At 32.4% G+C, this 13,081-nt stretch overlaps 2 protein-coding genes across 4 annotated transcripts in view; one reads left to right on the forward strand and one right to left on the reverse strand.

The window, feature by feature from the left end:
- LOC105322412 (GPI inositol-deacylase) overlaps positions 1–13,081 on the forward strand; it is a 29,621-nt gene that overhangs the window by 11,147 nt on the left and 5,393 nt on the right. The window lies entirely within an intron of this gene.
- LOC105322252 (hypothetical protein) lies at positions 6,015–11,122 on the reverse strand. Of its 3 annotated transcripts, XM_020064727.3 has the most exons (3): positions 10,802–11,122; positions 10,004–10,068; positions 6,015–7,657 (listed from the first exon to the last, which is right to left on the reverse strand). In XM_020064727.3, exon 3 carries the CDS (start codon positions 7,611–7,613, stop codon positions 6,333–6,335), a length of 1,281 nt encoding a protein of 426 aa, XP_019920286.3. In that variant the 5' UTR covers positions 7,614–7,657; positions 10,004–10,068; positions 10,802–11,122; the 3' UTR covers positions 6,015–6,332. The 3 variants fall into 3 exon arrangements, with proteins under 3 accessions (XP_019920286.3, XP_011419178.3, XP_034314261.2); XM_011420876.4 differs by lacking the exon at positions 10,004–10,068 and having other exon boundaries at positions 10,802–11,120; XM_034458370.2 differs by lacking the exons at positions 10,004–10,068; positions 10,802–11,122 and adding an exon at positions 8,975–9,195.

The raw sequence follows: 13,081 nt of genomic DNA on the forward strand, positions 1-13,081 counted from the left end.
AAAAAAGCTTCACATAAGTAATTTAGAACACCGGTACACATTTTACGGATATATAGGTCTGACTCATTTTACTGGATCGCTTCCTGTCATGCATTTACCATTTACCAATTTACAATGGATTATTGTAAGAAATAGAGGAAAAAATAGAGGAAAAAATAGAGGAAAAAATATTTAATGGATGGAAATATAGTTATGTACTAATAGTGTTCAATAATGGACATAACTGTACATGTATTGTTATATAGCATCATCCTGCCCTTACACCCCCACTCCCCCCCCCCCCCCCCCCACTTTGACCTGATAAATTGTATAAACCCCAATAAAACTCATTAATGGGAAAAATGGACCCTTTGAAATATTTTTGTAGCTGAAGATCACTTTTACAACGTACAGATAGCTATTAGGAAGACATAGAGGAGTTAATCAATATCATGATAGTGACTGTATGGGCACTTAGAGCATGACATGGACTCAAATTTCACTTATGTAATTTATCAAAATATTTACTGTAATTTCATACCAATTATGTCCTGTATTCCAACTTTAACCTAGAAGTTTTAGTAAGATATGGAACTCTTGGAAAATAAAAGAATTTTGCATTCACACAGTTGGAGTTGAATTGAGAAACTTTTCTACCATGTCTTGTCTGCTAATACTTGTTGAGTATATTTACAAAGAAAGTTATGTGTTTCTGAGTTCATTTGGTACAGCTTTATCTCTGGTTTGTAATTTCACCCTAAATGAAAAGATAAATTTGAAAGAAAAAAAACAACAAAAGATATTCTTTAATTGATAAATAAATATGACCGTGGTCCATATTTTATGCTTTCTTGAGCTTTTGATTACTCTAATTCTAATGTCAAAGCATTTCTTTTTAAAACTTTTATTTAAAAAAATTCCAAATTGAAATTCTTTTTTTTTTTTTCAGTTTTTGATTTTTAGTTTCTGGTTTCAACTCAAATATATCTACATCACATGTCACTGGTTGATTGAAGTTGTTAGGTGTGGAAAAAAAATATCTAATTGAAAAATAAGTTCTCGGTTCAATGGTGGCTCAAACCTGGTCAAAGTTAATTCTACTCAATTTACCATGCGTGCTTCACATTAGATTTTGCGCAATTAAGTGATTACAGCATTTAAAAAACACAGAAACTTTGACGTCAGTTTAAATTTCTACCCTCAAAGCGTTATGGGGTGTTTCTATTGTCATTGGTTCATTCGGTCAGCAGAGTAAAGACCGCTTATAGAAGTATTCAATGAATTACGTGGTGATAAAAATCAGTATTGAACAAACATTATAAACCATAATTGTTAAGGACTGGAGTTGAGCACAGAGAAGTTTTAACTATTAAATCCACCATTTGTCTTCTAACCGTAAAAGATGGTTATGTTGTGCATTTCTCATTGTTTATTTTCTTTTTCTTTTTTTTGGGGGGGGGGGGGAATTCTTATAGATTTCCAGGCCGATTTTTATTAAGCAGTTCTAAAAAATGTTATTCCACAGTGTTTGCTTTTCTCAAGTACTTGGAGCTTTTTTCCCCATTGATCTTTCTTATTCATTGATTTCTGAATATACCATTACAAAAAAAATAATTTTCACTTTTATATTACCTGTTATATACCTTTTGATGTGAAATTTTGATGCCCAGTAGCTTCTTATTGTTTCTTTGTGTTTCAACCTTTCCCTATCTGAGAGACATTGCCTTGGATTAAACATTTGGATTTACCTGTTAAGTTAAGATAAATGGACCCTTGTTTGAGCTCTTTATTAAATCACCTACTGTGTGATAAAGCTTATGCTCTAATAGACTAAACTGAGAAGAGCAGTAAGAATGAGAACTTTTTTTTAAAAATTTGATATTGCATATCATCATGCCATCATATCATTTGAACTAACTCTCTCTCTCTCTCTCTCTCTCTCTCTCTCTCTGTTATTTATCAGGGTTAATAGAGTGCATACTTTAATCACAGCCAAAGTGAATCTAATTACAACAAATACATGTATTGAATATCAAAATGTCATATTTATTTGTTACATTTAACATCTGCTTTTTATATTTCAATGATATTTTTCTTCTTTTGAAAGAGTCCAAAATTGACTCTACCTTTGACAATATGAACCAATGAATGCTGCCAATGAATGCTGGTATTTGTTCAGATTGAGTAACTCCGTCCATTTTTGTGCCAAATCATGCTACACGTCTCTAAATAAAAAGGAAATTGTTTGTTGTTGCTTGGCAGTCCAATTGAAGAAAGTGGAATAAGGAACTAAGTCATCTTAAAAAGATATGATGCATCTTTCCATGTGTCAAAAAGAAACTAAGCTATTTATATAATTGAAATTATTTGACAGTTGAATCGAGTGCTTTCTAGGTACATTTACCATTTATGCAACAAATAAATATCTTCCGCATTGCAGTATTAATGTGACTAAAAAGAAATGTCATTTTATTTTTATGTTTTATTCTCCATTTGACAAAAACAATTTGATGCAGGCACTCAATAAAAACTGGCATTTTATTGCTCTGTCTGTGCATATTTTTTGCTTTAAAAAGCAAATGGATTGGATCTGATATTTTTGTCTTTCTTTTAAATAACAGTGATCACGGACAGGTGCCATTATTGGCATGTGGTGCCATTTTAGAAATGATGGAATGACACTGATGGTATTTGATATTAAAACCCAATTTTGTTACAGTGTTTACAAGTTGATAAACACTTCAAGAACCCTGTCACATCTTTCAAAGATCGTCTGTTGACATAGGCCTTTTCCAATCGTCCAATGAAGAAAGACAAGTTTATTAGCGTTGTTAGGGGGCTTATTAAAGAGATAAAGAAAATAAGCCTGCACATCTTCACAGGTAAATTGAAGTCTCATATGCCCAATGTCCTCTTTACACATTTTGAACTCTTTTATGTTGGAGATTTCTCTAGTGGGTTGTCCACACATCTCTTGTCACCGAAAGGCAATATTACAGATTTATGAAGATATAGTGAAAATTTTGTTTCGAGCTTTAACGAACAAAATATTTATCAATAATGTAAATAAAATGTAATACAGTTGTTCTTTGAAAGATTTACAGAAAAGATTTGCTTTAATATTTCATTTCAGTTTTGATAAGATAAAGATAGCAATAATTAGTTAAATCAAACTTTGATAAGATCTCTCTCTCTCTCTCTCTCTCTCTCTCTCTCTCATATATATCTGACTTTTGAAAAAATATGCTTTGACTATAAGAGGACTGGTACTTAATCATAAAAGGTTTTTTTTGCGTATTTACTTTCCTTTTACAAGTTTATTTTATCTGAGGAAGTATTCAAACAAGAAAAATTATTTGCTGTCTGTCTGAATGTCATTTATCAACATTAATGGTTTTTTTTCCATTTTGGGATCTTTAGTTCTTCCTTTCAAATTCTTGTTAGTTTAGCTGGTGGAGATGTTATTTCATTCAAACAGGCATAATATGTAATGGACAAATGAAAACAAAGATAATGCATCTATGGTTAAAAACAAATATTTGATAAAGACTGTGCAAAATAGTATTCATTCAATTTTGCATACACCCATGTATGCAGATCATAGCATTCTGGTGCAGTAACTAAGCACTTGATCATCTGCAAAATTCAATAAAAGGAGTTTATTTTTCCTGTCCGTCCTTAGAATGCTATCAATTATTTGTCAAACTTTACTTGCTTGTATGAAGATTTTCCTTTCACCAGGATCCAAAGGCTAGCCTATGAAGTGCCAGTCATTATCATAATATTAATAATATGTATTAAGCTAAGGGTAAACTGTTATGTAGAATATTGATTTCCAGCTCTGAATTCAATTCAATTTTTCTTCCATGTCTGACCTTCACTGTACTAGATCAAATTTGAAAATGTTTTTCTAAATAATATTATTATTAATATAATACCAAGGAAAAAAGGGGGTGTAGTAATTAAAGAATTAAGTAACAGTTATAGCCTTATCAGGAAATTCCTAATGAATGGAAAATTGAGTGCTTTAAAAGAGCAGTCTACTAAAGATATTTGAATATATAACTAAAAGGCCAGAATTTCTAAAGGGTCAATTTTATTTCATTGCTTATTTAATCTGGATATCACAAAATACTAGCTAGTACATGCAGATACATGTATAATATCCAAAACCAAAGACATAAAAATATGTCTCTGCCGAAACAGACAACTTTAAAAGAATAAATGAATCATGTACAAGTTCTAATTTGTTTATAATACCGGAAAGTACTGAAATTTGAAAGTTTGAAACATTGAATGTTCAGCTATGAATTTTTAAAAATGAAAATATGATTATCATAAGTTCCACTTAGTATGATTTTTCACTCTACAAGAAGTACAATTTTGTAATTCCATCAATGAATCAGTGTTTCACTTATTCTTATTACTGGTACCCCCAGATTCATGAAATTTCCTGAGCCACCTGTCAATCAAATCCTGTCCTTGACATTCCTGTATGTACTCGATATGGTTTTTCAAATTCTGATTCAACTGCTGAAATCTCCAACTCTCCTCTGTCGGAATTTCCACTCGCTGACTCGCAGCTTTGATTCTGGCATCGTAATTCACTCCAAGATTGTCCATGACCTTTCGGTAACTTGCAAGGTCATCTATAGCCTGCGCTAGTCTCAAGGTTCCGTTCAAATGGTGGGAAAAATCACACAAGCTGTCTTCTTTTGACAATTTGGAGTCCATATTTTTCATTAGAAATATACCTCGGGAGAAAAATAGATGTTCACTAGCCCTGTCCGCTAGAAGAAGTAGGATATTAATTGGGCAGTTAATTAGTAAAGTTTTATCTACACCCATCTGATGCTCAAGTGTCCAATTTGTACACCTGGGTTCCAATGGATTATGTATTTAAAATCAATTATTCATTGAAATATGATAATGCTTGTCTGCTGCATGCAGCAAAGCAGAACACATTGGCCACTGTGTCCATTGTGAACGGCAATATGAGATGCTCTATCGGTTTGTACATTTTTTTGTTTTGTTTTGGTTTATTTTTGAATGACAGTTGCATGAAATGGTTGGAATAATCATTGTGTCTAAAGATGTTGATGTTCATTCATTCATTTCAGTTGTATTCATTACCCTGGTTCCTCATAAAGACATATTTGTAAAAGTTATTATTTTAGGATTTGTTTGGTTTTGTCTGCTGAAAAAGTTGATTTAAACAATTTGTTCAATTTTAATAGGGAATTTATTGCCTACATGAACATTCGTTAGTCCACAATCGCGTATACAATCCTTGAAATCATAATAATTCTGAATAATTAGGAGTTGTGATTCCTAAACAGTGATTTAATGGATAAAGGTCATTTAAGAGGTTTTAGAGGAGGTGAGAATATTTAATTAAGTAAGAGGGGGATATGTTTTGTTATATTGTGATCATGGCAACCTCCTCACATACATAAAGTCTTATGTAACCAGTTCCTATTAATTATGTCCCTATTCCTATATCATTGATTTATTCTATACATCAACTTTTTATATGTTCTCAGATAATATATTTCCTTGTCGGTCACATTTATGAAACTTTGCATCACAAGAAGTTCAACCATCAATTTTTTTTTTATTCAGTACCCATTAAGGACAATACATGACAGCTATATAAAGTTTTGATTTTCTCTTGATCTTGATGTGTGTGGGAAGAATCCGTTAGACGTGAAACTCTGTTTTATCTGAACCAATATTCTATGTGGTTCCCATGCAGATCGTACAAGAGTATCATTCATTTTCAAACAAACCTGGAAATGTTCCTTCTTTAACGGGTTTCCTGCTCATGTTTATATCAATACATGAAATTTCCAAACCAATCAATACTTATAAACAAAGTTCTTAAAGGAAATTGAATAGAATACTGTTTCAGTTTCCTTTTTTACTTACATTTAAACATTTAGTTGTTGAGTTTTTGTTAACCTTTAGTGAATTGAGTAAATAAATTATAAATAGAGTTGAACTTTTAATCACCATCAAATTAAGTAATGCAAGTGTATATATAAGGATTTCCTTTTCATTTTATTGAAATCAAAACTTTTTCTCACAGACTCTACTCTGAAAGACTAGGTTGGCTGTGACAATATATAATTATGTAATGCACCACGACATTTCTGGTTAGTAATGTAAACAAAGATTGGCTAAAAACATTTCAGGTTGAAAAAATATGTACTTTACACAATACGTACTGTGTAAATATCAATTAAAACATTGAAGTTCTAAGGCAATATAATTGATTTAAAACATCATCAAGATTTTGACTTGAAGAAAAACAAAAGAATCAATTTTAATACTGTTTGACTGGAAGCCACTGTTCAGCTGCTTTCCATGGATTCCATGCTTTGCGACTTGGAATTTTTATGAGTTTTCCCGATTTTGTCCACAGAAAGAACACTGCCATTGTTGGAATTCAAGTCTTGTTCACTCTGACCATCTTGTGTCCAAGTGTTGATTTGTTTGTGGGCTTTGTGGGCTAATACTGAATTCACATGCCTCTTCAGGGCATTGTTTAGTCTTCGAAAGGTTGCACCTCCCTCTCCCTTATCAAGGATTATTCGACCTCCGGAGCCTGAAGCCTCAATGCGAGCATTGAAATTTCGGTCCATATTGTTCATCACTTTCCTTTCGTGAACCATTTCATCAATGGCTCTTGAAATTTTGGCGTTGCGAGTCTGAATTTGGTTGCGACTTTCAGAGACAGATTTGGTCGAACGTTGTGAATTGTAAGTGGTTTCAAGGTCTTTAGAACACTGGGATTTTGGCACTTCACTCTCGGGTAGCGAATTCTCCTCAGGAATATCTTGATAAAAAGCACGTTTTTTCTCCACTTTCAGTTTGGCATTGTGGTAAATATTTGGACTAGTCATTTTGCAGTCATCAATGGAAATCACATTCAGAAGTTGGTTGGATTGGGATCTCACTTGAACCATTTCCTGATCATTGACATGTATGAGTCTCCCGCGCCCCTCCATCCTGGATATGCTGCTTAGAGTCTCGGATTCTGCTTCATCCGACACGGCCTCTATGTTGTCACTAGTGTGGTCTGCCTCTCCTTCGCTGTTCAGACCATTGCTGGCTTGTTTGGAAGTTTTATCAATTTTATCAAACGCCTCAGTAGCCACATTCTCACCGTTGATAAGCTGTACCTGTTTTGTATTGATTTTCAATAATTGTTTCCCTAATAAGTTTCTTTGGTACACAGCCCGCTCTCCTGAGTAATGCAGGGATGTTTCAGCCAGGTGATTGGTCACATCGTCCAGATTGGTGTCACTGTACAGAAAATGAGGATGGCGACGGGAACTAGCACTCCAAATACGCTTGCGCTCGTTTGCATTATTAGCAGATCTAGCGACGGTTGCTGATCTTGCTCGACTGTTTGCTCTTGGGGTGTTAAGTCTCGGAAACTGGGAAGACTTGGGCCCAAAGTTATTCCGAATATTTTTCCGCCAGTTTTCGATCTGATGTAGTTTCTGGGGCGGTAGATATGTTGCTATTTTGGAACTTTTGTAGATGTGTCCGTCTGCTGCCAGCATGTACATTTGAGTCCAATCCTGGACTTTGTTGTGGTAGGACAATGTGCTGGCATCCATATTCATGCACAAGAAGACCGTTTATCTTTTAACTCCTCTCCATACCACATCTGAAAATTGGAAAGGAGAAATTAATTTTTTTGTTCATTCAATTTCATTTTGTTGACTGGTATTTAATTATCATTGTGCTGGCAATGTGTACATATGCACAGATTAATTATTCATGCTGTTAGCTCTTTGTATGGTCAGACATTGGCCCATATCCAGGACTCCTACCTGTTTAAGCCCCTAAAATGTCACTTTTTTCTCCATTTCTAAAGATGACAAATATGAAATATCTGAAAACCTTTCTGTAGGTTACCTCTGTGTAAATAAGAGAACTTTTTATGAGAAATGGGCGTTCTGGACAAATTAAATCAAAAGGGTCACCTGCCTCAGAAGGAAATATGTCACCCTCTTCTATGGATTTATCATTAATTTTCTCCGATAACCCAGTCATCACTGTTTAATCCTCTTCCATTGACAAAAGTGTTTGATCCATTGAAATAAATCATTGGATAAGCTCTATCAAGTACACAACCTTCAAATTCCTAAAGTTTGCTCTTAACTACCAGTTGCAGATGAATTTGTCTTCATGTCTGAGAAGTGTTTTGATATCTAAATTTACCACAATCCTATTCTATTTGAAAAATCTCATAAAATTTGATATTAAAAGATTAATATCTTAAACTTATTTGCACAGATATAATTGTGCATTCAATTATACGCAAGCCTTTAAATTTGATTTTATTGCACCAATTTGAAGCCTCATTAGTTTGAATTTATGACGTGTGAAATACTTTGCTCTCTCTCTCTCTCACTCTCTCTCTCTCTCATGGATTATAAATTCTGAATCTGTGTGAAATAATCGGTGTTAAATAAAACCTATAAACAAGAGAATAGAAAGGACAAGAGGACAGGGATATGTACAGAGCCATTATCTGTTACCAAGCAGTACGCATGCAGGGGTCTGGGGAAGTGGAGATGAAAACAATGGAGGAAAAAAACTGTCAAGTGAAAGGGTGCTTCAGATCAGTTTAAGTTTGAAAAGAAAGTATTTGCCCGGTTGTTGTACACGTCAATGGTATTTTGTGTGTCATCAGAAAATTAAATGATTACAAAAAATCTGGTGTTTACCCATGTACCCTTTTTTAAGGGGTTACAGAATAGTCTTGTGGGGAATTGAGTAAACACAGCTGATTAGAAATGTGAAATATACGTTTGAAGGATTGAGTGATTATGAACAGTTTAAAGTGCTTGTATACACGGAATGATTAGCATAGCTTCCTAATTTGTGGCGAATAAAGATTTCATTTAAGACTGAGATTTTGATAAAAAGGTTATCTGAGACAATTTGGATAATTAGGAACTTCCTGTAGTTAACTTACCGTACACCTCTGAGATGGTTATATATCCAAGTTTTTTAACAGTTCCAATTCAAAATGTTGATTCTTCTATTTATGAGATTGAGCAATCGTGAGTCTTTAGGTAGACTTAAAAATCTCTAAGCCTGTGTTATGTAATCTTGCTAAATTGAATAGGGTCAAAAGAAGTGGACATATTTCATTGAGTTCAAGAAGTCAGATGGTTTTTCCTTCTTTGAATCATCAATGGTTACCAGTATTGCAATTATAGAAGGTTTTATTCTGATAGAGGGATTAAGTATGTACATGTAATTATAACATTGCATGGCTTAATTCATTCAACTGTATATGATCTATTTCATACATAAGTAATCTCCTGGTGGAAATTTGTTTGTTATGTCATTTAAGGTACACTTAGTAAATTAGATGACTTGGTTTATTCAAGTAAATGTTTAAATGTTTGCTGATTAACTTCATTAGTTATTTGCCTTAAATAGTAGGTTTAATACATTTGACTTAGATTCTTTTATGTAATAAATTAACTATGCACATACAATGTACATACATGTACGTGTGTACAGCAATGTACATGTAATTTTCACGGCTCGTATTATTTAGCCCCTCTTCAGGGTCAGTCAATATCTTATTTTAATTTGGGGGGGGGGGGGTACATGTTATTCATATTAGGTATTTCCAATTAGGTAAAACTTTTTATTAATTATTGAATTGTTCATCTCGCAGAACTTCTTTATAAAAGCAAGAATTTATTACGCTATCTGATTTATTGAAAGAAAAAATAATGTTAGAGACTTCATATTGAAATACAAATCTGGTATATAAATGGGAAATAAATTGGTTAGGGTTTTCATTATTAGAAATCAATTATGAATATACATGTACCTGAATGCTAATATTGAAAACTAGCTAATGATTCTGCCTATAGAGATTTTGTTTTCCTTTCCAAGTCTATTTCAGCAGTCAATTTTAAAGCCAGATCACCCAGTGAATTAGCTGTAGAAAATTTTAAATGGAGTTTCTTTCACTGGAACTCACCTGAACAATTTCAGATTTAGATATTCAATTTATGCTCAGAACTGCATGCAATTTAATCTTTAAATCTGAAAAGAAAATCTTTGATAGAACTGCTGAGCTTCAGTATTTTTTTTTATTCGCCAGAATTATGAGTTGTTAAAAAATAAAGATGATTACTTGAGGATAAAAAAATGAATTTAATATTTTGAATTTGAGAGATTAAAAATTGATCTGTGTATTAAGGCACTTGTAATTAAAATATCAAATTGATGTAATTGATATGCATACAAATAATAAGCAACACAATACACTGCTGCAGAGAGATTATGGATTATATGTCTGAACGGTAAAAAGTTTGTCTTCAGGTGCATGCAATGAATTCCTTAGCTAAAAATCCAGTTACATCTTGTAAAATGTTATGAAAAACAAACCTTTTGATTAAAAGGCTGAGGATTATCATACCACTTCAGTGTAGTGATTATTAAAGGTTTACTTTTAGAATTAAGGAACAACGCAAGAGAACCATTGCAATTTTCCTTTTTATTTTTTCTATACCTCAGTGCTTTTAATATAAATCTAATTTAAAAAAAAAAATACTATTGACTACATATACATGCACATGTATGTAATATTAATATCAAACATTTAACCTCCAGTAAACAATTATTTGAATCAATATCCATTAACTGTCCAGTTATATTGGACAGAAATGTAATCACAATTTTTTTTTTTAAATGTTGATCATAAAGTGTACATATACTTGGAAAAACCTTAATATACACATGAATTTAAAGTTAATTGGATGAATTATAGTCTCACCTGATGTGCTCCTTAATTAACGAGAATATCAATACCACTCGGCCATTGTATCAATACACTTGAGAAGTCAGCTCTTATTAACATGTATTTGCTTAATCCATATAGAGTGCATCATTGGAGAACTTCAGAACTTTATGAGGCTTTAAAAGCTTATCTGGGCAGTTTTATCCAATCCATAGAATAGGGGGGTTTGTAGAATTCCCGATCAAGCAATGAACCGTGGCCAAAAACTGTCGGCCCGTGAAATCAATAGCAATCTAAATAGATACCAGAATAAAAAGAAAGAAAAAAAGAAGGTATTAAAGTCCGTGTATATAGTAATACATGTTTAGTGGAACTTTGGAGTTTAAATTGTGAGGAACCCAGATAGGGTAAATCCTCGAGCTCAGATTCTATCGATTCCCTGATTGTTCCACTGTTTAGCAGTTGGCTGTTTGGTAGAGCTTCGATACCACCCTAGGGGACTGGAATTTTTGACAAGATCTTGGAGCTGGGGGTCACAGCATTAGTGTCAAAATAATGCACCACCTAAAAAACCAAGCTTATAGAAATAACCCTGTTGGCAATAGCTAAGGTTTTTGCATGTTTTGTTTTTTAAATTGATCATATTTATTTTTGCAGAGAGCAGTATTCTGAACAGTAACTGTCATTTGCCAAAACTATTTTAATAGTAAAAACTTTTTATTTTTATTTTAAATGATAGCAATAATTTATGGTCTAAAAAAAAAAAAAGATAAGCTGGTAATCTGAAACTCAGTGTCGTAGTGAAATAAAACTCAGGTGGTGCTATTTTGTATTGTTAAAATAAGGATTTTCTCACAATTTCCCAGATAGAATTCAAATCAGAGGTTTAATGAATTTGATATATCACCTATTGTGTAGATATCAGTTTTCAGTCAAAGGACAGTTGTCAAATGAAATGATTATACTCAATGGTAAAGTTAATTGCAAAATTAGTATGGTTGAAATACAATCAAACTTTAAATAGATATCAGTTTAGTGTAAAAAATAATTTAGGAGTATTAAAATAAAATTATCGAGGCAATGTGATGTGGAGGAAAATTAATCATTTTGAATGGTAATCTATGATGAAATACGAATTAACCTACCCGGTAAATCACTTTTGTAAAAATGGTCTAGATATGAGAGGAAAAATAAAAGTGTGTCAGGCAATTTACCCTTACTTGCTTTAGTTATTAAATGGTATTGTTGTTATCTGTAAATACCACATATATATTGATTTAAGGAGTTATTTTTAAAATGCGGAGTAATTGTACAATGGAAATAATGCTGGTTTGTATTCATAAATGGACCGACGAAAGAAAAATAACGACCTCAGATTGTTCCTCCGCAGCACACTCAACTTCATTGTTTTCGAGTTTTGAATGAGTGAAGAGAAAAAAAAGAAATTCAAACACCAGCATTAAAGTTATTGGCGATTGTTTAAACTTCAGTATTCAAACTATATACCTGTCACCATGCATCATCCTGACATTGCAATACTGGTACATGTATATTTAAATTGAAACTTTTCTAATAATTTTATCACAAGTAATACATGTAAATTTGTTTTCGACATACTTCTGCTTTAAAACAAGGAGGACAAAAAATATTATTTTGTATAAAACGTTCAGCATTAACATTGAAAGTATTATTATTTCAGTACATTGCTCCTATATGTGTGTATATATATGTCAACATCCCTCGAATCAATATTGAAGCAATATCTATTGAGACGGGTCTTTTAAACAAGATTTAACTTTTCTGAAGAACAGATTTTTGCTACAGGTATTAAAACAAATTTTTGTGAAGGACTCTTTATTAAGAGATTTAAGCTGAACAACTGTTGTTTGCTTTTTGAAGTTTTGCAAATTGGAAAGCAAGAGAAAGGCAAACTTCAAATGTGTCAAGAATATTTGGATAAGTATATATATGTAAAGAAATTTGCAATTTTGATTGTGAGAAAAGCCTTTTCATTTGAAATCACATTAAATGTGTGTGGAGTATTAAATGACCTGAAAAAGGAGTAATATTGAATAAGTCTGAGAGAATGTTTTAGCTGTTTTATTGTGGTAGACATGCTTTACAAATATGTCTAGTGCACCTATTGAAAAATCTCAAGGCAAGACTATGTGGAGAAAATAAACTTGCATTTATCTGGACAAAAAGAAAAATAAGACATGCATATATAATTGATAAATATTTTATGCTTTTGAAGCGTCGAATAAGAAAAAAGTTGGAGCTTTTTTAAAAAGTTTAAAGAGTTTGAACTTAATTTTA

Source organism: Magallana gigas, chromosome 7, assembly GCF_963853765.1.
Source record: "Magallana gigas chromosome 7, xbMagGiga1.1, whole genome shotgun sequence".
NCBI lineage: Eukaryota > Metazoa > Mollusca > Bivalvia > Ostreida > Ostreidae > Magallana > Magallana gigas.